Source organism: Pseudochaenichthys georgianus, chromosome 15 (genome assembly GCF_902827115.2).
Source record: "Pseudochaenichthys georgianus chromosome 15, fPseGeo1.2, whole genome shotgun sequence".
In the NCBI taxonomy this organism is placed as follows: Eukaryota; Metazoa; Chordata; class Actinopteri; order Perciformes; family Channichthyidae; genus Pseudochaenichthys; species Pseudochaenichthys georgianus.
This window is the reverse complement of record NC_047517.1, coordinates 269,862-294,593: the sequence shown is the minus strand read 5'-3', so window position 1 is coordinate 294,593 and position 24,732 is coordinate 269,862. Positions and strand designations below refer to the sequence as shown.

Below are 24,732 nucleotides of genomic sequence, written 5' to 3'. Positions count from 1 at the left end.
GCTCTCTGACTGACGTAACAGTTATTGTTGTTTCCACGGTAATGGGTGACGCGCTTGATTTTTAAATTTATCTATTTGTTAGATTAGAACGTAATCTATGAACTATTTTAGATGAAAAAATATATATATTATTTGTTAAAAAAAATAAATAAAAAATGATATGATATGATAATTTAAATTAATGAATCTGAAAACTTTTCACGGACCCCCTGGCAGAGTGCCACGGACCCCCGGGGGGTCGCGGACCCCACTTTGAGAACCACTGCTATAGGAAGCCAGTGTAAGGCAGCCAGAACAGGAGTAATGTGGTCCCTTTTCCTAACTCTGGTTAGTACACGAGCCGCAGCATTTTGAATCAGCTGAAGCGACTTGACTGACTTCTTGGTACTCCCTGATAATAAAGAGTTACAATAATCCAGCCTAGAAGTAACAAATGCATGGACTAGTTTCTCTGCATCGTTTTGAGGCAAGATATGCCTGATTTTGGCAATGTTACGTAGATGGAAGTAGGCGGTCCTTGAAATTGATTTTATGTGGGCGTTAAAGGATAAATCCTGATCAAATATAACACCAAGAGTCCTTACAGTCTCATTGGAGGCCAAATTAATGCCATCCATAGTTAGTATATCTTTAGATAATTTGTTTTTCGTAGATTCTTCGGGCCAAGTACAATAACTTCAGTTTTGGTCGTGTTTAACATCAAAAGGTTTAAGGTCATCCACGTTTTTAAGTCCTTAAGGCAGTCTTGAATTTTATTTAGATGATTCATTTCATCAGGCTTGATTGATAAATATAGTTGAGTATCATCCGCATAACAATGAAAGTTTACAGAATGATTCCTTATAATATTGCCTAACGGAAGCATATATAATGTGAACAAAATAGGTCCGAGCACTGAGCCCTGTGGCACTCCATGGCTAACTTTGGTTTGCGTGGAAGATTCATCGTTAACACGTACAAACTGAGAGCGTTCAGATAGATAGGACCTAAACCAGCCTAAAGCAGTTCCCTGTATGCCAACTTTTCTTTTTTAATGCTTAATGTCTTTAATTTTTTGTAAAGCACTTTGAATTGCCTTGCGTTGAAAAGTGCTATATAAATAAACTTGCCTTGTCTTGCCTAAGGACAGAGGGTCTGAGGACAGAGGGTATAAGGACAGAGGGTCTGAGGACAGAGGGTCTAAGGACAGAGGGTCTAAGGACAGAGGGTCTGAGGACAGAGGGTATAAGGACAGAGGGTCTGAGGACAGAGGGTCTGAGGACAGAGGGTATAAGGACAGAGGGTATGAGGACAGAGGGTCTGAGGACAGAGGGTCTAAGGACAGAGGGTCTAAGGACAGAGGGTGTCGTTTTTCTCATACTGATATTCTGAACAATCTGTGCTGTTGTATTTGCTGTAAAGTGTCTCTACTGTAGGCTAATTTTATTATATGTACAGCACTTTAGCTCCACCAAACATCGTTTATAAATGTGCTATAAATAAAACTTGATTTGAAACATTCCTCACTGAATTGTTTCTACAAAAATAAAGGGTTTCGATATCAAAGCAGGTTTGCCGTTTTGGACAATATTTGTGTTTTTGTATTCAATATAACTCACCTTAACGTCTTTCAGTTTGCTGAATTCTGCCTTCACGTCTATCTTGGCTTGCTCGTTTTGTTTTAGTATCAGAGCACGAACATCAGCTGCTGACCTATATGAAAAGATTTGTATTTGAAGAATGACATGAACTGCATTTACATTGCAGGATATTATATCACTACGCATCTCCATCTTGCTTTCAATGACCAATGATCACATGGAGTAGCTTCATGCAGCATCACAAAGTGTTTGTGATGCAACAACATTAGGACAGAAAGAAATGGCTGAGATGTTGAGGAATCAAGACACACATGCAGACATGTTAGAAACACGGATACTGTTGTGATCGTGAATACCCTGGTTTCTCCCTGAATACCATCCAAACCAGGATACTGATGTGCCTGTAAGCGTAATCAATGTTTCCATGGTTTCTCCTCTTGGCCATCTCCGTCTCAAGCGTCAGTGTCTAAATTGGATGGTACATTTAACTGTACTTTTGGCATCTGAAACCACTTACTGATCATCTGAACCTCCAAGACTATCAGACTTGGTGCAGATCAAATGAATCTGCTGACACTCGCCACCATTTCCCATGAGGCTGCAGGATTCTTCCAGGACCGCCCAGGACTCTTTTTCAGAAGCTGCTCGATTGGTCTCAGCCACAATCCACACAGTAGAACAACTTCCAACAACCTGGAGGGGAATACAGCAAATAATAATGGTTAGATTGTCAGTGTTCCACAATGATCCGCATTGCGTGTGGATAAATCACCTTTTTCCACATCGGGTCTCTGCTCTTGTTACGATCCCGGTTTCCAGGAAGATCCACAAGTGTGACGTGCCGGAGAAGACCCTTCTTCGGCACCCTGACAGTCACACACTTCACCAGTGGCCAATAGCACTTCTTCCCGCCTCTAGTCCTCTTCCTCTTTTGACTCACTTCCAGTGTATTTGACCAATTCTGCAGACAAGTCTTCAGCCTAAAATAAATAATAAAACAAGAGGCAATGCAAGGCCATTTATTTTACATGAACAAACTTTCACTTTAAATTGCTTTAAAATAACATTAAAAGTACATTTGAAACCCTATCACTGAAACAACAACATCTGAATTCAATCAAAACGTAGCAAACCGTACGTTTATATTTGAGTAATGGGGAACAATTAGGTTTAACATTTTTAACATGATTTCAAAAGTAAAGCTGGTAGTGCCTTAAATATCTAGGTTGTTGCAAGCAAGTTAGTTCCTGGTAGACATGTTCCTTCCTATGATGCATAACGTAGAAAGGTTTTGTAGTTATTGTTAGTAGAGCCCAGATAGATCAAGCCCATTCTTCTGAGTACATACCGGATTTACGTTGGCATTTGGTGTCTATCGTGAAACTACACCAACCAAGAGTTAGTTTTATGAAATGATATAAGTTGTAGTCTTACTTACTGTATCCCTTGTAAAAGTCTTACTCTTGGAATTGAGACATTCAGGAGTTTCTCTGAAGTATTCTTTATCCATGAGGTTATCAGGAGAGTTGTTTTTCTCCATACAGCGCTGACAGCGTTTCCACCTTTATATATACAGTCTATGGTTTCAACACTGTCTTGATCATCTTCCTCTTTTTCCTGATCTTCATCATCACCAAGGAAATGAGACAAGGTCACAACTCCTCTTCCCACTCCTAAACAAAATAATTGTTATTATATGATATTATTATGGCATATATTAAGTATACACTTATCTTGACTTTTATCATACTACTCTCCCGCTGCACACTTTTTTTTACTTTAAAATGATCAGTTACCTCATGCTATTTGTGTTATTATGTGTCATACATACCCTATATGTGATGCATCTGAATACTTATATGAGCATGTCAAATCATATAGGATAAAACAATATGCGGAACTTCAAATCAAGGTTACCTTTAAATGATCCATCATGACAGGAAAAGCACAAATCTGGCCACCATTTACATTGCCAAGGTATCAATTTGTATAAATTAAACCTACGTGAGTACCACGCAGACATTATGATAACGTTTAGTTCATTCTTTCACTTCATTTGTATTCTGTTCTAGAATAAAGTTGAATTGTATCAAACAGAGAATGAGGAGGTCAAATATAATAATAATAATAATAGATTTAATTTGTTAGCGCTTTTACAGGTGCTCAAAGACGCTTTACAGATATAGTGAAGGGAAAAGAAAAGGAAGGAATAACAAATAAATATATAGTTAAAGTTAAATAATACAAAAACAATCACACATTAAAAGCCAGATTGAAGAGGTGAGTTTTTGTGAGTTTTTTGAAGGTGGTGACGCACTAAGGTCCCGGCCACACGAGGACGAAAACGGTCGTTTGCGTTACTGTTTAGTGTCATATAGACCGTTCGGCCATACGAGGACGACCGAATACGGCACTAAACGACTGCGGAAACGATAACAGGTCCCAAGGTGGATAGAACGGCACACGCAACGCTCTGGGGGGTTCAACGGCTCCGTGTGTACGCCCTATACGATAATTTTCTGATAATGATGAGGCAATAGCCCGCCTCTCCCCACCTCTGCTGCTCTCCCCTGCGTCAAAGTAAACTGCACACTGAATTCAGATTATTTATCTTTCTCTCGATATGGACATAAACGTGAGTGAAGTCTAATCTGACAGGACAGAGACACCTCTCAAACTACCTAAACTAGTTATAAATATGTTTATTTTTACTGTCTTTACAGACACTATCCGGATGACTATTGCGTGTGGACGGAAGCTTTTTTGCGATTGCGTTTGCGTTAATCCTATGCGTTTAGCCGTTTTAGTCCTCGTGTGGACGGGGCCTAAGTTACATACCATTAACATACTCAACAAAAGCACAAGGAGGCTATTTCTAAGTTGCTTGCATCCTATTTTAAAGGCATTTCTTTTTATACTGCAACATTTTGATTCTATTAATTTTGTCTTTTTTATTGCACTTTGGCAGCAGATTCCTGTGTAGCTTCAGATCTGAGTTGTCTTATTAGTAAGCCTAATTTATACTTTTGTAGCAACACTATTTTTATATAATGGCAAAGAAAGGGTTCAGAGTCTTTTCTTTTTTCCCTGTGTCATATGTGGCAGCACTGTTCAATGTTTCTTGAAAACATCACCCACTGTAGTATGTGACGTGTGAATAAACTCCAACTCTGTATCAACAACACTGTTGTGTAACTTCAGTTAGATATTTGTATGTGTGTAGATTAGAAAGAGGTAAGATAAAGGATCTGCAGTATTTTATGAAGTATTAATCGTACAAAGGTCAGTTTTATACAAGTAGAAGTGTGTATTTACCTGGTAGTAGGCTGTCAGTAATGGCTACGCCTCTCTATTTGGACTGGTAGATCTCGGCAGACTGGCAACTTTAAAAGTAGCTCTCGGTTCAAAAAAGGTTGGGCACCCCTGTTCTATTTCGTATATGGCTTCGCCCTCTAAGGCTATCGCTATTGGGTTATCCCTCTGCGCCCCCGCGCAGCACTGAAACACTTGTAGTCCACGCCCACCCGCCAGGTGGGCCCCACCCTCGGGCCTCCTTCCGGTATAAATAGGAAGGTGGCCCGACAATCTGCTCCCTCTTTTCTTCAGCAACCAGCAGTACTGAAGCACGAGAAAAATCATGAGCAGCAATGATCGTATCCGCATGTGTCCTTCGTGCAATACAGGATATATCATGAGCTATGATTTACACCCGATATGCGCATCCTGCCTGGGGCCAGAGCACGCGGACGCGGCTCTCAGCCAGCAGATCGCATGTTCTCACTGTGTGCTTCTCCCATCATCCGACAGGAAGCAAAGGGCGGGCGCTCTAGCTGCTGCGGGTGAGGAGGACGACTGGCCCATCCAGAACAGGGACGACAACCTGTTTCTGGAGGCGAGTGGGGGGCAGGAGTCGGACGACTCCTACCCCGTCTCCCTCCATGGCTCGCCATGCGGCTCTCCCCTTCCCCCTCAGCGAGAGTCAGAGGTGGCGGCCGAGCACGTGGTCCCCTTCTCCGTGTCCACGGCGCTACCGGCGTTGGGTGGCATTATGCTGGAGCTGCCTATGACCTATCGGTTAATAGCCAGCAGAGTTCGTTACAAAAGCCTGCACTATTTAATCTATCGATTAATAAGCTGCGGAGCACAGTAACTACACCAGCTGCCTCCAATCTGTTGATTAGTAGGCAGCAGGAGTCGCTGCAGAGGTCTGATGGTTATGACTTTTCGGTTATTAAACCACAGACTTCGCGGCATTCCTCTGTCCGAGATATGCCACCTACACACGGTCACAATAAGCCCATGAGCGCCGTGGTAACGCCTCATGTGGATATCACTGCACACACACCCATCCATCCTCTGAGCGTGTACGCGCGTCATGATGAGAGGCGGAGTGAAATGCAGCGTGTGGAGGTTTCCTCACAGCCCTTTCGCTCTAGGCCCACCTTGGGTTGCCTCACGGGCAGCGGCGGCGAGGGCTTTGGCGTGGCTCGTCGTCATGACAACCACAACACATCTCGAGCATGTGCGCCCGCTCTCAGAGTGTTTCTCGGAGTGGCAGCGCGTGTGTCTGATGGACAGATGGATTAGCAGGCTGATCAGCAGAGGGTACACCCTGCAGTTCGCCTCTCCCCCCCCCCACAGTTCAACGGGATACTGGGGTACAAGATGTTGTACGCACCATTCAGGGAGCCAGGGCCGCGTCTACCAGAGCGTCCTACACAGCCAAGTGGGCAGCGTTCCAGCGTTGGTGTGTAGAAAGAAGCCTGGACCCCATCACGTGCCCCCTGCCTCACGTGCTGTCATTCCTCCAGCTGTTGTTGGACAGGAATTTGGCGTTCAGCACAATCAAGGTATATGCGGCTGCCATATCATCTTGTCACGTGGGTTTCGGAGCAGGGACGGTGTTCAGTCACCCACTGACGAAACGGTTTCTGCAAGGGGTACGAAGACTCAGACCAGTGTCACGTGCACTGGCGCCTCAGTGGGATTTGGCTTTGGTGTTAAGAGCACTAAGCAAAGCCCCATTTGAACCTTTAGAGCAGGTTCCCCTCAACATGTTATCAGCTAAAGTAGTACTGCTTTTGGCTCTAACATCGGCGAAAAGGGTGAGTGATTTATCGGCTCTCTTTGTGGCCCCGTCATGCCTCCGGATCCAAGGGGATGGCAGTTCGGCTGTGTTATGCCCTAACCCAGCCTTTATGCCAAAGGTCATCACAAGCTCTTTTAGGTCAAGAGTGATCACCCTGGACGGGTTTTTTCCGCCTCCTCATAAAACGGATGAAGAAGCCACATCTCATCTCCTCTGTCCTGTGCGCGCACTGGCCTGCTATGTGGCGCGCACGGCGGCATGGTGCCGTTCTCAGCGCCTGTTTGTGCATTATAGAGAGCGCTCGATCGGGCAACCTCTGTCTGCACAACGGCTGTCACACTGGCTGTGTGAGGCGGTGGCACAGGCATATGTCTCCTCGGGGGTGGATCCCCCGGAAAATATCAAAGCGCACTCCACCAGAGGAATTTCCACGGCGTTGCACGGAGGAATGTCAGTGGAAGATATTTGCACGGCTGCATCTTGGTCTTCCCCCTGTTCATTTATTCAATGTTATTTGAGGGATGTCTCCCTTTCCTCTATGACGCACCCTGTACTGGGTGTCCTGTCAGAGTGAGTGACGTCAGGGAGCCAGCGGTGCGCCTCTCTCCTGGCTCTCGGCACGCGGAGAGCGGCCCTTTTTTCCCCTCGTATGAGAGGGATGTTCCTTTTACTCTGACACACTTCGTACGTACGGAGTGCCTGATCAGAGTGAGTGACGTCAGGGATCCAGCTGAGCGCTCTCCTACCTGTCTGACACGCAGAGAGCAGCTGTTCCCCCTCTATGATCGCAGGATAAGGTGGGACCTTCGTCTCTACTTTCTCACAGCGGCCGGTATGTATTGTTCCCAGCCTTCACCCCGTCGGGAAGATAGGCATGTTTTGCTATGTTCCAGGGACGGTGATGCGCCATTACGCATGGCACAACAGGCAGGGGGTGTTATTGAGCAGGTGTGTCTGTGCTTCTAGTGCCGGGCGGACCCAGTGGGGCGCAGACTACATCATGCTTCGCCCTTAACCCAATAGCGATAGCCTTAGAGGGCGAAGCCATATACGAAATAGGCTGGGGTTAGCTACTGTAACCCAGCTTCTATGAGTAATGGCGCAGCCCTCTAAGCGCTGGGCCCCACTGGCTCTACGAATAGCTGAAGATAAGTTATATTGTATGGGAGTAGATTGTCGGGCCACCTTTCTATTTATACCGGAAGGAGGCCCGAGGGTGGGGCCCACCTGGCGGGTGGGCATGGACTACAAGTGTTTCAGTGCTGCGCGGGGGCGCAGAGGGATAACCCAATAGCGATAGCCTTAGAGGGCTGCGCCATTACTCATAGAAGCTGGGTTACAGTTAGGTAACCCCAGTTTTAATGCCTTTTCGTTGTTTTTACGAACGCCCAAAACACACTTATATATTTATAACTCACCTTTTGTTCTTCCATTTGCAATATGGTTTCCTCTTGGACCCCTCTGGCGCGCAGAAATTCACTCACGTCCTCCATTGTTGCCTACTGCAATGTGTAAGTCTCTCACTGAAGCTGGTTCTACAGTTACCGGTATTTCTGACTTTTTTCTCCCAAAAAAGTTTTTTTGATCTGAAAAAAAACCACGTTTTTTTTATCTGAAAAGAAAACACGTTTTTTTTTCAAATCCTCCCAAAAAATGATTCATGTGGCCCTAATCCTCTTCCGTAAAAATGTGCAAAAAAAAGATTAATAAAATGAAATTAATTATAATAAAAAATATGTATATAACATTTTCTGTATATAAACTTGATGTCAAAACGGCTGAGTCAATGTCACCAGTCTGAAGAGAGAATGCTTAGTCACCGTCACGTGATCTCCAAAGCTCACTGATTGGAGGAGACGCGCAGTGACGCCACGACCCCCGTCTGGTATAAATACAGGAAGCGACTCAACTGCCATTTCACACTCGGGAAGAAACAGTTCTTGCTTCAACAGTGTTTGAACGGAACTTTTCTTTCATCTCTATCTGAATTCGCACTTAAATCCATTCCGGACACACAGGAAAAAACCTCTGCTTCAATTTGCACTTCCGAAGAGTTTTCGTAAGCTTTATTTTTGTACCGTTTTGTTAAGAAAAACAGCGAAGAAACGCCAGTTGAAATGGATTCCCAGGTGAGACAGAGCTACCACCGCGACTGCGAGGCGGCCGTTAACCGAATGCTGAACATGGAGCTGTTCGCCTCCTACTCCTACACCTCCATGGTAAGAAACACTCTTCTTACACCGTTACATGTTAATTGTGTGCCTGTATTAAATTGTTTAAGTGTATTATGAGTAAACAAGCGAACGTCACAGGGGAACCACGTAGTCTCTGGTGGGCAAAACACAAGTGCCTAGAGAGCCAAGGACACACACAAACTAAAAACTGTGTAACTGTTTGGTACCCAATCAAATACAACATGATCTCCATAACCGTGGAGTAATCTGGTGATGCAGGGTGTACACATACAAGATAGCGGACTATTGTTTTACAGATGTCCTCATACAATCACAGAATCCCTGTTTTAAGCTAACATGCATTAGCATAACCTAAAGGCTACAGACTACATTATTCTCACTTCTGTTAAACTGTCTTTAGATTACAGACCCTCCTCTGTTTCTACCTCAGACTGAACGAGTATTACTGACTTTATCTAATCAGACACTTTAGTATTTTAAGATGATAGTACTTCTACTTAAGTTATGGATCTAAATACTGCTTCCATTTCTGACTGTTCCCGTCCCTGTCCACAATGCAGTACACATAATGCTGTGTCATGCTGACGCTGGTTGTTATCCGCACCCTGAAATCATGACTCATGTTTCTGTCTGCCCTCGGCTCATAACGACCTTTTGTCTCGACCTGTTCTGTGTGTAACGACCGGTCTGTTCTCTGTCTGCAGGCCTTTTATTTCTCCCGTGACGACGTGGCCCTGCCCGGCTTCGCTCACTTCTTCAAAGAGAACAGCGAGGAGGAGCGGGAGCACGCCGACAAGCTGCTCACCTTCCAGAACAGTCGAGGAGGACGCATCTTCCTGCAGGACATCAAGGTAAATATCTGTCAGGACGTCATGTCTGCAGAACGTCTACGATACGATAATACTTTAATGGTCAGATCAAGTCTGAAATGCTCCTTGCATCACAGCAGCTCCATGTGTAACACCACCAGACACACATCAAGACACACGAGCAACGAACCACAAACATGTAACATCACAGCAGGGTCAGTGAGAGAGAACCTGCTCAAAGAGCTTTTAGTCAAGGTGAGCGCCTGTTGGAACAAAATGTCTGCCCGACGCACCCAGAGATAGTCTACCAGATAAACTGCTGAGTCACTCAATCCACCCACATCCTGTTTATGCAACGCTCTGTAAACAAACAAGAAGCAGAGGCTGTTGAACTCAGTACACCGTGAACAACTTAAACTGCAGTATTAAGACTTTAAATACTCTTATTTTGGTAAAAAATGTTTACCCTAAATCTCAACATCCTAGTGCCGTTAAAGCCACAGATTTCATTGGCTCTCGGCTCAGGTGACTTGGCAGCGCCGTGAGAAAGCTTATTTAGGGTGGGAGTCATTTATCCAACTATATGTACCATAATGCAACAGGGCGTTGACTTTAACGGATGCATTAAAGGCTTAGCTTGGAAAAATACAGAATATTTCCATTTGCACCTCGTCCTGTTTTATTGTACAGGACTAATCTTAGTATGTATATTGACATGTCGTCTAATAGATTAAATGTACTTTAAAGGGTTTTTATTCTTGTTACAGCGGCTTGTGAATAAGGCTTTGGGCTCGAGTACAAAATATAATTAAATGCATATATAAAAAAAAGTACATAAACAAATATTTTTAAATGTCTTTTTATGTAAACATGAGAAACTAGTGTGCTTAAATGAAGAGAAGTGTTGTAGACTGCAAGTGCATACGGGTTATTATAAAGGGACAAACTTAGTGGTGGCGTTCCTAAGTCTGTCTTAAAATAAACATGTTTCTCACTTATTTAAGACTAAGACTGAGGCTCTTTGCTTTATGTACCCTCCCCTCTAACTGGTGGTGCTCCCTCGTTACAGAAGCCAGAGCGAGACGAGTGGGGCTCGGGTCTGGAGGCCATGCAGGCCGCTCTGCAGCTGGAGAAGAACGTGAACCAGGCTCTGCTGGATCTGCACAAACTGGCCTCAGACCACGCCGACCCTCATGTGAGGAACACCTGCTGAACATGAGGAACTACACACTGATGATCTCTGGGGTTCAACGTCTCTGAAGCTTTAGTTGTTAACGTCTGCTCTCTTCTCCTCCTCCTCCTCAGATGTGTGACTTCCTGGAGACTCACTACCTGAACGAGCAGGTCGAGTCCATCAAGAAGCTCGGAGACTTCATCGCTAATCTGAGCAGAATGGACTCCAACACCAACAAGATGGCCGAGTACCTGTTCGACAAGCACACCATGGGGGGGAAGAACTGAACTCACCTGACGGATCAGCTGATCCTCAGAGTTCACCTGATCTGATCATATGTAGATGATCATGTTTGACTACATTACCCATAATCCTCCTCTCCTGTGACACTTTTAACATGGAAGTCTCTGATGACTGAATAAACGTTTTGAGCTGGATTCTGTCTCAAGACTTTTTCTCATTTTAAAAGGAGAAGGTATCTTTTAAACCTTGTAAGCTTTTAGGTTTGAATGGTACATTTAAGCAATGGCTCACTTCAGGCCGTGGTATATGCTCATTATATCACAGCTAGGGGGCGTGGTTCAACCCCCTTAGCTGTGATGCAATGAGGATATATCACGGCCTGAAGTGAGCTATTGCTTTTATAAAACGGTTACCAAGTGTGGCAATATGAAAGAAAACTACACTCTAATTTGTTTCTATTAGTAAATAATGATGATCAAAATAAAATGGTCCCTCCGTTGCCTTCTGCACGAAACATAGTGCGAGGTGGTTGCTATGCAACAACACTAACAGCTAGCGAACATATTAGACAGCGTTGATCCACTATTTGGCTATTTATTTACATGAATGTGTTTGTTGCTGTTTATTGTGCAGCCACTGAGAACCTGTCCAGCATCAGTAGCTTGGCTTACGAGGTTACTTATAGGTTGAGGTTGTTCTCGGCTGTTGCTTGGCGTGGCGAGAATATTTCTCCGGTCCCCGAGATTGGGCTTCCAGCAGCTCTGGAGAGAGCTTTCGCACCTGTGGCCACTAAGGAAGCGAGAGGGAATGCTGTCTGAGATGTTTTTGAATCCATTGGAACAAGTGTTTTATTGCTTGTAAACACCTCTCTTAGCTCAGGATGTGTCCCAGCTGCCTTCAAACATGCCGTGGTTAAGCCACTACTTAAAAAGACAAATCTCTGTTCCTCCATTCTCGCAAATTTCAGGCCCATCTCTCAGCTACCCTTTTTATCTAAAGCCCTGAAGCAAGTAGTCTACGCCCAGCTGCAGGTTGTTTTTAACCACGCATGGCATCCACGAAAAATGTCAGTCTGGCTTTAAACCTATGCACAGCACTGAAACAGCCCTTTGAAGAGTTTTTCATGATCTGCCCCTAGCCGCCGACTCAGGTAGCCCAGCTGTTTTGGCGCTGTTAGATTTAACTGCTGCCTTTGACACTGTGGATCATAGTATCCTGTTGTCACGGCTTGAACAGTCCGCAGGTATTACAGGCTCTGCCCTTGCATGGTTCAGGTCCTACCTGACGGACCGTAGCTTCTCAGTGCAGCTAGGTGCCTTCTCCTCTGCCAAAGCCCCTCTTATCTGTGGGGTTCCCCAAGGCTCGATTCTGGGCCCCATCCTTTTCCTATTGTAGATGCTCCCCCTAGGTTCAATTCTCACAAAACATAATAAACCCTTCCATTGTTACGCTGATGATGTACAGATTTATCTGCCTCTCAATCAAAATGCCAACTCACTACAGCAGTTGAAGGACTGCTTAATGGAGATAAAATCCTGGCTGAGCCAAAACTTCCTCACCCTCAATGAGAGCAAGACCGAGGTAATCTTTTTTGGATCCCAACCAACAGTCTCCCTGGTTGATATTCTGGGTTCCCTCAATACAAATATCCTCCCCTCTGTCATGAACCTTGGAGTGACCTTCAACAGCCCCTTTAAATTTGATAAGCAGGTTAGCACTGTAGTCAAGACCTGCTTTTTCAAAATACGACTATTGGCTAAGACCAAGTCGTTTTTATCTTCTAATGACCTAGAAAGGGTTATTAACGCCTTTATTACCTCGAGACTGGATTACTGCAACGCTCTGTATGTGGGTATAGACCAGGCCTCAATTAGACGCCTGCAGCTAGTGCAGAACGCAGCTGCACGTCTTCTCACTGGCCATAAAAAGCGTGACCACATCACCCCAATTCTGGCCTCACTGCACTGGCTTCCAGTTCGGTTCAGAATAGATTTTAAACTCCTTTTTGTTTTCAAAGTCCTAAATGGGCTGGCTCCTGCCTATATAGCCGAACTCCTCCATCGCTACACCCCAGGCAGAGCCTTAAGGGCGGCTGATCAGCTGCTGTTGATAGTGCCTAAGACCAGGCTCAAACCCCGAGGGCATCGAGCTTTCGCAGCGGGCCCCAGGCTCTGGAACACTCTGCCCCTCCATGTGAGGTCGGCCCAGACCCTGTTTTTTTTTTTTTTTTAAATCAACACTTAAAACTCACTTTTTCTCTCTGGCTTTTGTTTAATTATTTATTTATTTAGTTATCCACAGAATTGATACTATTTTTAATATTATTAAGTGTTATTAATATTATTGGGATTTTATGGGGTTTCAGTTTTTTTATGATTAGTAGGTTGGGGGCGGGGAGACCTCAGAGAAGGTTCTGACTGGACTGACTGGTTGCTACGTCTGGTTGCTTGGAGCTGAGTTGGTATAACCCTGAATTAGATTAGAACATTTTAGAAATATGAGAAATAACCTCTTGGTTTTATAAACCGTTTTGTAATTACTTTTTCATCCATTTTTGGATCTCTGCTGGGTTTTCTTTTAAAACCCTAAACCCCCCCTTGGGCTTGGTCCCTCCCCTCTCCCTCTGGATCTAAGGTCCGGTAGAGGGGGATGGGGCACAGAGTCGCTTATCCAGGCGGGGGAGTGCATCTGACGAAGAGATAGGTCGTTGTGCTCTCTATCTCTGTTTCTTATCCTACATGTTCACCCTGGACTAGAGGGGAAGCGTTCTTGGACGCCTTTTCAGCTCTGTTCAATTCAATTCAATATGCTTTATTGGCATGAATGTCAGGTGAACAATATTGCCAAAGCGTCAAGGATATATGATAAGAAAAACATACAAATACAATTCATTCATTAAACAATTTACAACAATATATTACAAAACCTCAAGTATCAAATGTAAAAAGGAAGAAAAGAAAGACACATGAAGTAGAGGAGCAATCAGAGTGAGCTGAGAGGAACAGCTGTTATGTGTTGTTGTTGTTGTTGTTGTCTCTTAGGCTGTGACATGCGCTCACATATTTCGCTGCTTCTATGCTGCTGGCACTATTTTCTCCAAGTACATGTTGCATTTTATTCTGGTCAGACAGTGATTCAAAATCTTGGAGTTCACATGTTATCTTTGTAAAGAACTTTGTTCTAATGTCTTGGTATGTTTGACAGTGCAGCAGGAAGTGTTGCTCTGTCTCCACCTGTCTCTGAGGACAGAGCTGAGACAGCCTCTCTTCTCTCTGTCTCTGAGGACAGAGCTGACACAGCCTCTCTCCTCTCTGTCTCCACCTGTCTCTGAGGACAGAGCTGACACAGCCTCTCTTCTCTCTGTCTCTGAGGACAGAGCTGACACAGCCTCTCTCCTCTCTGTCTCCACCTGTCTCTGAGGACAGAGCTGACACAGCCTCTCTCCTCTCTGTCTCCACCTGTCTCTGAGGACAGAGCTGACACAGCCTCTCTCCTCTCTGTCTCCACCTGTCTCTGAGGACAGAGCTGACACAGCCTCTCTTCTCTCTGTCTCCACCTGTCTCTGAGGACAGAGCTGACACAGCCTCTCTTCCCTCTGTCTCCACCTGTCTCTGAGGACAGAGCTGACACAGCCTCTCTTCTCTGGGCAGCCAGGTCTGCCTGTGTGGACCAGTCTCTAGGGCCAGGCTGTGGTCACTGAGTCTGTACATTGTTAATGTCTTCCTCAGTTTGGGATCAGTCACGGCGCTCAGATAGTTTGCCACCGTGTACTGTCTGTTTAGAGACAAATAGCATTGAAGTTTGTTTTGGGCTCTCGTGGTACATGTCCAATAGTTGATGTAATTTTCTTTTTCTTTAGCTATGATTTGGTTGGGCCAGATTGTGTGAGGGCTGTCCTGAGGCCTTGTCCTGTTAGAGGAGGTGAGCCTCAGGACCAGCTGGTTGAGGGGACTCCTCTCAATGGAGGGCTTTGTAATGGTAGGAGTTGGGATCGCTGGTTTTTAGGTGGTTGTAGAATTTGACTGCTCTTTTTTGTATCCTAATTAAAAGGGGGAATTGGCCTAGCTCAGCTCGGCATCCATTGTTGGGGGTGTTCCTGTGGACTCTCAGGATGCTCTTGCATATCTCCGCATGTAGGGTTTCTATTGGGTGTTTGTCCCATTGATCAAAGTCTTGATTTCCAAGAGGACCCCACACTTCACTACCATACAGTATGATTGGTTCTATTATTGAATTGAATATTTTGAGCCAGATTCTAACAGGTATATCTATATTTGAAGACTTTTTGATAGCATAGAAAGCCTTTCTTCCTTTGTCTCTGAGATCATTAATGGCCAGATTGAAATTTCCTGTTGAAGTAATTTTGAGTCCCAAATATGTGTAGCTGTGTGTGTGTTCTATGCCAGTGGAGCCCAGTAAGAACCGGTGTGGGTTTCCCTGACCCCTGGGTCGTTTCTGGAAGACCATAATCCTGGTCTTTTCCAGATGAACTGTCAGGGCCCAGGTCTGACAGAAGGGTTCCAGATGAACTGTCAGGGCCCAGGTCTGACAGAAGGGTTCCAGATGAACTGTCAGGGCCCAGGTCTGACAGAAGGGTTCCAGGTGAGCTGTCAGGGCCCAGGTCTGACAGAAGCTTTTCAGATGATCCATTTGCTGTTGTAATGCCTCCTTAGATGGAGCTAGCAATATTAGATCATCTGCAAACAGGAGGCATTTAATTTGTGTGTCAGAGAGGGTGAGTCCAGGGATATCGGATTGTTCTAATGATTTTGCAAATTGATCAATATAAATGTTAAACAGGGTGGGGCTGAGACTGCAGCCCTGTTTCACCCCTCTACTTTGGGGGAAGCAATCTGTTTCCATATTGACCATTTTCACCGCACATTTATTATTGGTATACATTGTTTTAATGATATCATATGTTTTCCCCCCTACACCGTTTTCAATCAACTTCAGGAACAGACCGTTATGCCAAATTGAGTCGAATGCTTTTTTGAAATCTTCAAAACAAGAGAAAATCTTCTTATTTTGGTGAACATGTTTATTAATGAGGGTGTGGAGGGTATATATATGGTCTGTGGTCCGATGTTGTGGTGTAAATCCAATCTGACTCTTGCTCAGGACATTATGTTCACTGAGGAAGTCTTGCAGTCGGCTGTTAAGGATGCTGCAGAATAACTTCCCTAGGTTGCTGCTGACTGGACTGACTGGTTGCTACGGGCATTGGTCATTTCCCTGACATCTGGAGCAAAGGAATCATCACACCAATATTTAAAAATGGAAATAAATTTGACCCAAACAATTACCGAGGCATATGTAAAACATATTCAACATATTCCACTCAGTCAAACGTTGAAGGCTGGCCAACCGTCATGGTCCAGAAGTAACAGGAAATAAATGTTGAACTACGATTTAAGACCAAATAAAAATGTTTAGGCCACCATGGCAAATGCTGGTAGGGCTGCTCATGTCATCTCTTAAAGATTTTTTGCAAGAAACACCAGCCTGTTTACATGGTCTGGTTTCAGAGATGAGCGCAGGCAGGAGACAATATTGCCACCTGTACTGAAGACCCTCAGCCACGCCCCGACACATGGGGTGACGCCGGCCAATCACGCGATCGACTGGTTGGGCACCCCTCGGCTAGACCATAGGTCTGTTCTGAAGCCACATCTATGAAGGTAGATATGGTGCAAAATGCGAGAGCGTGAAAACCTGATGTGAGCACTTGCAGAAAAAAAATCTGTGCTTGTGTGCATACATTTACACTTGTATAAAATATCCACATAACTGTGAACCAAATGTACACTTGTATAAAATATCCACGTAACTGTGAATCAAATGTACACTTGTAAAAAATATCCACGTAACTGTGAACAAAATTTGAAGTCACAGAAGAAAAAAAAATGTTTTGTAGCTTGTAGGAAAAAAATGAACTTAGAGATGAAATGTTCACTTGCAGAAAAATACACATTTTTTAAATATATTTTCCATTACAACTGCAACTTTATTTATTACAACCTCTCAAATCAGTCATTACAACTTGACGAATCTGCTCTGTGGCAGTATAAATCGACGAATCTGCGGTCTTGACTTTTGCTACACTTCTTGCGATAAATGTGTCGCAAAAGTAATTTTCACCTGTAGATGTGGGGGGAGGGAGGGGGGTTGGAGCGAAGGGGCGGAGCTATCAGAAGGACGAGGCTCGGGTGACTGGAGACTGCGGGGCTAACGGTTCGTGTCGCTACCAGTCCGCTGACATGGCGCATCAATGAACGGTACATTTTGGCCCATTACTTGCCCAGTATTACTTTGAATATTATTATTGTGATTGAGGATTAAATCCGCTTTGAAGACCACCGTTTTATATCGTGCAGTTTAGCGGCAAAATAACGTCAGTTAGCCAGCTAACGATAGCTTTGTTGAGTTTATTCTAGCTAAACAAGTAGTGGTTGTCGTCTATACAGCAGTAATTCATATATTATAGCCTACTGCTTTGGCACTAACGGTTGATAACCGTTTATGAAAATAAAACCAATTGAACTGTACTGAAATAATGACAAGTTTTATAATTGTCTTGGGCTCCTGCTGTGTTAAAAACACAGCCTTTGTAAATTATCCATGCTATTTTCTATTTAGAACGAAGACTTCAGAATCTTAAAATCCCTTAACGTTTGTATGCAATTGTGCTAAATTCAACTCTGGAATCAAGCAAATATTAATATGTTTGCATGACATTAGTTATTTATATTTTGCCATCACTGAACTATACGTTTAATACATTTAAGTCAAGCTAAGGTACATGTGTTACATGTGTACAGCTAGTTAGTGCTCTTACCGATGCCTCCTCCAAACAGCATAATAACCAGACTGTATCATTACAACTAAGTACCAGTTCTAGATCCTTGACTTTAGACAAACAATTCAAAAGACAACATGTATTTAAAGACCAATCTTTATTTGAATGTGCCTCTTAACCTGAGATATTAGTTATACAGTAATAGTATTGACAATCTAAAAAAACTGAGCAACTCAACAGTCAACTTTATGTTTCTTAATGTCTCTAAAGCATTTATTATTTTCATTTTTCCCCTCTCATATTCAGTGTGGACGGATTGAGACAGCGTGGTGTCCAGAGGGCTGCAGAGACTTCAGGGAGAAACCTCCGTGTGATGGACGTCCTGTCTGTTGGTGTGGAGAGGACTGAGGGTCTTTCCTCAGCGAGGAAGATCAGGCCTGATGGAGGAGCCCATGCTGGGCAAAGCTGATACCAACTGCACAGGCCTAGTCTGTCACGTTATTTGACTAAATGTGTTTACTTATACATTTAATAGGTTTACACCTTCTGTCCATATGTGCTTTTTATTTAAAACATTTGATTAACTTTTGGTTCACATTTCAATAAATTGTATTTGCACTCCTTTCGTCCATTATTCTTACTGAACATGTTAGATTACACATTCACATCTGACTGAAGATTGGCCCCATTTATTTGTGATGTTGCAAACTCTGCGGTACAAGGCACAAGTGATGTGAAGCTCATAAAGTGAGGCAAATAGAAATAATCAGCTGATGGAGTGTAGATGTGGAAATAGGTGCATTCGATCAGCTGACTGTTTTTTGCCACACTTTATAAGCCGTCAGGCTTATAAAGGGGTGGTTATAGTCATATAACCACCCCTTCTCTGAGGTGCAGGCAGCGTCACAAACAAATGATGGTCCTGATAGACTACAAAAATATTCGGTGTGCAGATCTTTGTTTTCACAATAAAAGTAGTTTCTTAGTGAATGTCCTGTACTGGTCTTAAAATCTCATAACATCAGCTTTTAATGTTCCTCTTGGATGTTCTTCTTGACCCCCAGAGAAGGAGAAGATGTCGTGTCTTTCGGGCATGTCCTTTCCTAACAAATTACAGGAAACATAAAACATTATTGCAGAACAAGTGTGTTATTTATGAAAGAGGTGTGTTTGTGTGTTATGGGGCTGTTGATATAATTATTTTTTAATTGTAATCAGATTATGAATGAACAGTATGAAATTCATCAACATTGAAATATATGTTATTATCAAAATAATATTTAACTGTTATCAAAATGTAGTGCAACTGTAGAAGCTTGCTCTGTTGTCTCACTGAAAGAATAACTTTTACCACGTTTTTTACAGACAATATTGAATGATAAATAGTAGGAGTTCTCACTATGTGTTAAATATCTTTGCCTTCAATACATTAAATTAGAAAACTGACAAAGTCATATTGCTTGTTAACATCTAAATGTGACTTTTTGCATGGAAAAACCCCTCAACTTAACTGATGTGTAGGTGATCTAGTATTTAGTATTGTTTAATGGAATGTATATCAGTGTATTCAAGTCAATACTTCATTCATTTAAACCAATATCTTTCTTGATTCTTTGTACAGTATGAAAAAAGAGTCTTAGTACCTGAGCTGAAGTTCACTGCTGTGAGGAGTCCAGTTCTGTCTCTCACTCTCTGGTCCAGCCTGTCTGCATCACCTGGACACCTTAAGCTTAAACAAACAGATATATATGTAAAGTACCATGTGTACAAACAATATAACTGATTCTCTTCTGTTGAACATGTTGGATTGTGTAGAGTCAGGGTCCTTTTTATTTTACTGTAACTTTGGAAGTTGTGTTACCAATGCTTACTGTTTATTTGATATCAATTTGTAATACAATTAATAAAAACAACAAGGTTTGGGTTCGTTATTCAGATGACTGTGACGTTAACTTGTAAGCTCAATAATGAACTCCAGCTCAACCAACCATATTGTAATATCTAAGTAATCATCTTGAAATATGACATTAATAATTGTAATATACACACATCTTATTGTGAGGTTGATTTCACATACACTACTTCGACATTAGCTAAATAGAAAATAGCATGGATAATTTACAAAGGCTTTAAAAACACAGCAGGAGCCCAAGACAATTATAAAACTTGTCATTATTTCAGTACAGTTCAATTGGTTTTATTTTCATAAACGCGTATCAACCGTTAGTGCCAAAGCAGTAGGCTATAATATATGAATTACTGCTGTATAGACTACAACCACTACTTGTTTAGCTAGCATACACTCAACAAAGCTAGCGTTAGCTGGCTGACTGACGTTATTTCGCCGATAAACTGCACGATATAAAACGGTGGTCTTCAAAGCGGATTTAATCCTCAATCACAATAATAATATTCAAAGTAATACTGGGCAAGTAATGGGCGAAATTTACCGTTGATTGACGCGCCATGTCAGCGGACTGGTAGCGACACGAACAGTAGCCCCGCTGTCATCCAGTTCGAACTGACTGTGACTGTGACTGACCCAAGCCTCGTTGTTCTGATAGCTCCGCCCCTTCGCTCCAACCCCCCTCCCTCCCCCCACATCTACAGGTGAAAATTACTTTTGCGACACATTTATCGCAAGAAGTGTAGCAAAAGCCAAGCCCGCAGATTCGTCGATTTATACTGCCACAGAGCAGATTCGTCAAGTTGTAATGACTGATTTGAGAGGTTGTAATAAATAAAGTTGCAGTTGTAATGGAAAATATATTTAAAAAATGTGTATTTTTCTGCAAGTGAACATTTCATCTCTAAGTTCATTTTTTTCCTACAAGCTACAAAACATTTTTTTTTCTTCTGTGACTTCAAATTTGGTTCACAGTTACGTGGATATTTTTTACAAGTGTACATTTGATTCACAGTTACGTGGATATTTTATACAAGTGTACATCTGGTTCACAGTTATGTGGATATTGTATACAAGTGTAAATGTAAGCACACAAACTCAGATTTTTTTTCTGCAAGTGCTCACATCAGGTTTTCACGCTCTCGCATTTTGCACCATATCTACCTTCATACACATCTCTCTCAACTTCCCCACGGCATTTGTCATATAGTGCAGGCAGCGCAGACCTGCTGAAATAATACCGAGACGGCAGGGGCGGATCTAGACAAATATTCATGGGGTGGCAAGAGGGTGGCAGGAGATTTTGAGGGGTGGCATCCCCTGACAGAAGTATATGCTGATTTAAATCGCAATCATATCAATCAATTAGGGGTGTACCGGTACACGTACCCGTACTGAAATTATTCGGTACGGGCCCTTCGGTTCGGTACACGTGTGTACCGAACGAATATAGCATTAAACGTAAAAAATTGAGAACATGAACAACTTTCTGGAAGTAATCTCAGGTATATATCATAGAGCGACCAAGTCATTTCATTGGACGAGAGGCATACTAAGAGAGCTGGTCACAGGGATGCGTTCAAATGTAGTCAGTTTTTTCATTTTTCATTTCAAACCAGAAATTTAAAATTTAACCAGATTGGTCCCATTGAGATCATAGATCTCTTTTTCAAGGGAGACCTGCACAATTTCAGTAATTTGAGGAACTGTCGAAATGGCGAACGCAGATAAAGTTGAGCTGAAAATCCTCCAGCATCATTGAAGTCTCCGGTTTGGGAACATTTTGGTTTCGCAGTTACGTACAAGGATGACGGACAAAGACAGGTGGACCGAACCAAAGCTGTTTGTCGGCATTGTTCAACTAACATTGGTTACGCGGCTGGCAATACATCACACTCATTTGAAAAGGCATCACCCGAATGTGAATATCACCGGTACCAAAAGAAAAAAGACTGAAGTGAAAACCCAACTCCTGCTAGCATGTAAGCCTCCACCACTCGCAGAAAGTTCAGACCGAGCCAAAGCTATTACAAACGCCAAATATGCTTATGTTGCCATGTTAGCAAAGCGCTACCTGGCTGTATCTGCTGCCACTGTCCCTAGCGAGAGGGTGTTCTCCACAGCAGGAGACATTGTTAGTGCCAGCAGATCTGCCATTTCAGCAAGCAATGTGGACAAGTTCATCTTTCTTTAAACAACATGAAAATACAATGACAAGCAAGTCCTAATGTCAAGCTGGCTGCTTAGGTACTACAGTTCAAATACAGATTATTTCAGTTCATCGAAATGCTGCACCTTAATGTTTAATTTACTATATTTTGTATTTATTTGAATACATTAGTCACGGTTTAATAATAATTTAAAAAAAAATATTTAATGTTTTGTGATAATTTTTTCTGCTGTACCGAAAACGTACCGAACCGACCCGTGACCTAAATACGAGGTACGTACCGTACCGAAATGTTGTGAACTGTTACACCCCTACAATCAATGTTAACTTGGAAAGCCACAATATTAATATTTTAACTCAATCACATAGGTGATATTATTGTGGCACATCAGTAAAGCCTTACATATAAGGTGGCAGACGTAATTTAATGAATTTTAACTGAACAATAACTGAATGAGTTTGTCTCACTCTTAGACCAGCAGGGGAACAAAATGTATGCAGACTGCTGCAATAAGTACATTAATTAACTGTCTCATCGATGTTTGTCTGAATGAATATGATACTATTAACAATCATATTATTCCTATCAGCTGTCAATCACTGTTAATAAATAATAATAATAATAATAGATTTAATTTGTTAGCGTTTTTACAGGTGCTCGAAGACGCTTTACAGATATAGTGAAGAACTGTTATGATTCACATATTCATTTATTATAGAATAAACTATATTTTTTGGAGGAGTTAATGATGAATGTTCATCAAGATGCTTGCTCACCCTCCTTCAAATTTGAAAAACAATTATATCATTATTGATATACAGTTACAACCTTGACTTTACATCAGAAAGAACAAACATTAAAGAAGTGACTAACTGCATCAGTTGGGGTTAAAAAACGTGTATTCAGCTAAAACATGTACATCGCTGCAGTTATTATCCAGTGGAAGGTCCTTACCTACTGGCCTAGTTAAATCAAAGTGGTTACTTTCTGTTGGCTGGGCAGTGTAGTTTTACACACCGTCTTATTTTACTTTCTCAGGATTTAAAACTGTTTTTTGGGGGCAGACCCCCTCAAAGAAAAAAATATATACACGCATACAAGGTCATCATCTTAACAGTTTGTTATTCTCATCTAGTCATCCGTGAGCAGAGCATCAAGTTGGCATGTCTATTACAGCTGAATGCGGCGATTACTATTTTGTTCAGCAAAACGCCTCACAAACTTATTAAGATCAACAGCTGTAGTGCGTTTTGATTCAATGCTGAGTACAGCCAAACTTGACATTCTCTTCTCTGTCATTGTAGACCGCAACTACCTCATTCCTTCAGTGTTTGGGTCCGAAAGGTTCTCGTTTTGCGCCGTCCCCCCGTTCAAGTGAATTCGCCACCAATCATATTTCCACTCTCGCGCCAGGACCGGGGGAGGGGTTACATGACGTGCATCTTGTGCTGCATTCACTTGCACTCGGACATTAGAGACTTTCTCTCATAAATGTCCGATGAGCCACAACTTTTCTTTCAAAACAAAGATGCCAACTGGGGTGGCAGCTGGGGTGGCAAGGCTATTGTTTAGGGTGGCAGTTGCCACCCCATGCCACCCCGGTAGATCCGCCCCTGCGAGACGGCATCGCGTAACGCTTGTCCAACGTGTTGACAAGTTGCTTAAAGCCCTGGTTGCTAACAGTGCTAACTGGGCACATATCTTTAGCGATGTGAAATGTAATGGCAAAGTACTTGCAAATAGTGGAAATAGTTTTACCCTTCTTTTTAACGAGTTGCTGCTCTTGTTCTGACATCTTCACTCGTGCTGAACACTCACAACACATGTCACTCCCACGTGGCCGAGTGGGCTTTTAGGGAGGGGCGAATGCGCACCCATCAAAATAATCGTATTGTGTCAATTATGCTGTTTTCATAATCGTCGGAAGCCATGATCGTAATCGCGATTAAAATACGATTAATTGCACAGCCCTACTTTTTGATTTATGATATTGTGGTTTTTTCAGATTGGATAAATCTGCCACATTGTCAAAGATGCTGTTAATGTCCCACACAGCCTGATTCAGGCCATCGTTACTGTGGGGATACGGGGTGGGCTGTTAATGTCCCACACAGCCTGATTCAGGCCATCGTTACTGTGGGGATACGGGGTGGGCTGTTAAGGTCCCACACAGCCTGATTCAGGCCATCTTTACTGTGGGGATACAGGGTGGGCTGTTAATGTCCCACACAGCCTGATTCAGGCCATCGTTACTGTGGGGATACGGGGTGGGCTGTTAATGTCCCACACGGCCTGATTCAGGCCATCGTTACTGTGGGGATACGGGGTGGGCTGTTAAGGTCCCACACGGCCTGATTCAGGCCATCTTTACTGTGGGGATACAGGGTGGGCTGTTAATGTCCCACACAGCCTGATTCAGGCCATCGTTACTGTGGGGATACGGGGTGGATAGAAAATTGTCTAATTGAGATTGAATTGTTTGATGTCTGATTGCTTTCTGGTACTCGTCCTTGCTATTGTTTGTCCATCTATAAGGTTGTTTGGAATAGTTCAGTTTACTGGGTTCTGTTGTGTGAGGGTCTGTTACTGTCTTCTTAATGTAGAGTGTAATTTTACTATGATCAGATAAGGGTGTTAGGGGGCTGACTGTGAACGCCCTCAGACAGAAGGGGTCGAGGTCTGTGATGCTATAATCTACTGAGCTATTGCCAAGAGGAGAGCTGTGTGTGTAGTGACCAAAGGAGTCCCCTCGAAGCCGACCGTTAA

General features: G+C 43.0%; 1 protein-coding gene and 2 long non-coding RNA genes across 3 annotated transcripts; 1 reads left to right on the top strand and 2 right to left on the bottom strand.

Annotated features, from left to right (window-relative positions):
* Positions 1-1,540: 1,540 nt before the first annotated feature.
* On the bottom strand, positions 1,541-3,183 carry LOC117459940 (uncharacterized). The gene is made up of 4 exons (XR_011644564.1): positions 3,019-3,183; positions 2,353-2,560; positions 2,098-2,273; positions 1,541-1,692 (listed from the first exon to the last, which is right to left on the bottom strand). It is a non-coding gene; the product is annotated as an uncharacterized lncRNA (long non-coding RNA).
* Positions 3,184-8,569: 5,386 nt separating this feature from the next.
* Positions 8,570-11,284, top strand: LOC117460056 (ferritin, middle subunit-like). The gene is made up of 4 exons (XM_034101276.2): positions 8,570-8,888; positions 9,569-9,715; positions 10,743-10,868; positions 10,979-11,284. The coding sequence occupies exons 1-4, from the start codon at positions 8,787-8,789 to the stop codon at positions 11,132-11,134; spliced, it is 531 nt and encodes a 176-aa protein (XP_033957167.1). The 5' UTR covers positions 8,570-8,786; the 3' UTR covers positions 11,135-11,284.
* A 7,487-nt stretch (positions 11,285-18,771) lies between these two features.
* On the bottom strand, positions 18,772-20,431 carry LOC139435222 (uncharacterized). The gene is made up of 3 exons (XR_011644502.1): positions 20,340-20,431; positions 19,533-19,618; positions 18,772-18,992 (listed from the first exon to the last, which is right to left on the bottom strand). It is a non-coding gene; the product is annotated as an uncharacterized lncRNA (long non-coding RNA).
* Between the last annotated feature and the right edge of the window lie 4,301 nt (positions 20,432-24,732).

Bases quoted from the DNA above. Each gene is read 5' to 3' on its own strand.
- LOC117460056 (XM_034101276.2), top strand. From the start codon at position 8,787: ATGGATTCCCAGGTGAGACAGAGCTACCACCGCGACTGCGAGGCGGCC. The intron at 9,716-10,742 runs GTAAATATCTGT...CCCTCGTTACAG, and splicing joins TCTTCCTGCAGGACATCAAG to AAGCCAGAGCGAGACGAGTG. The intron at 10,869-10,978 runs GTGAGGAACACC...CCTCCTCCTCAG, and splicing joins CAGACCACGCCGACCCTCAT to ATGTGTGACTTCCTGGAGAC.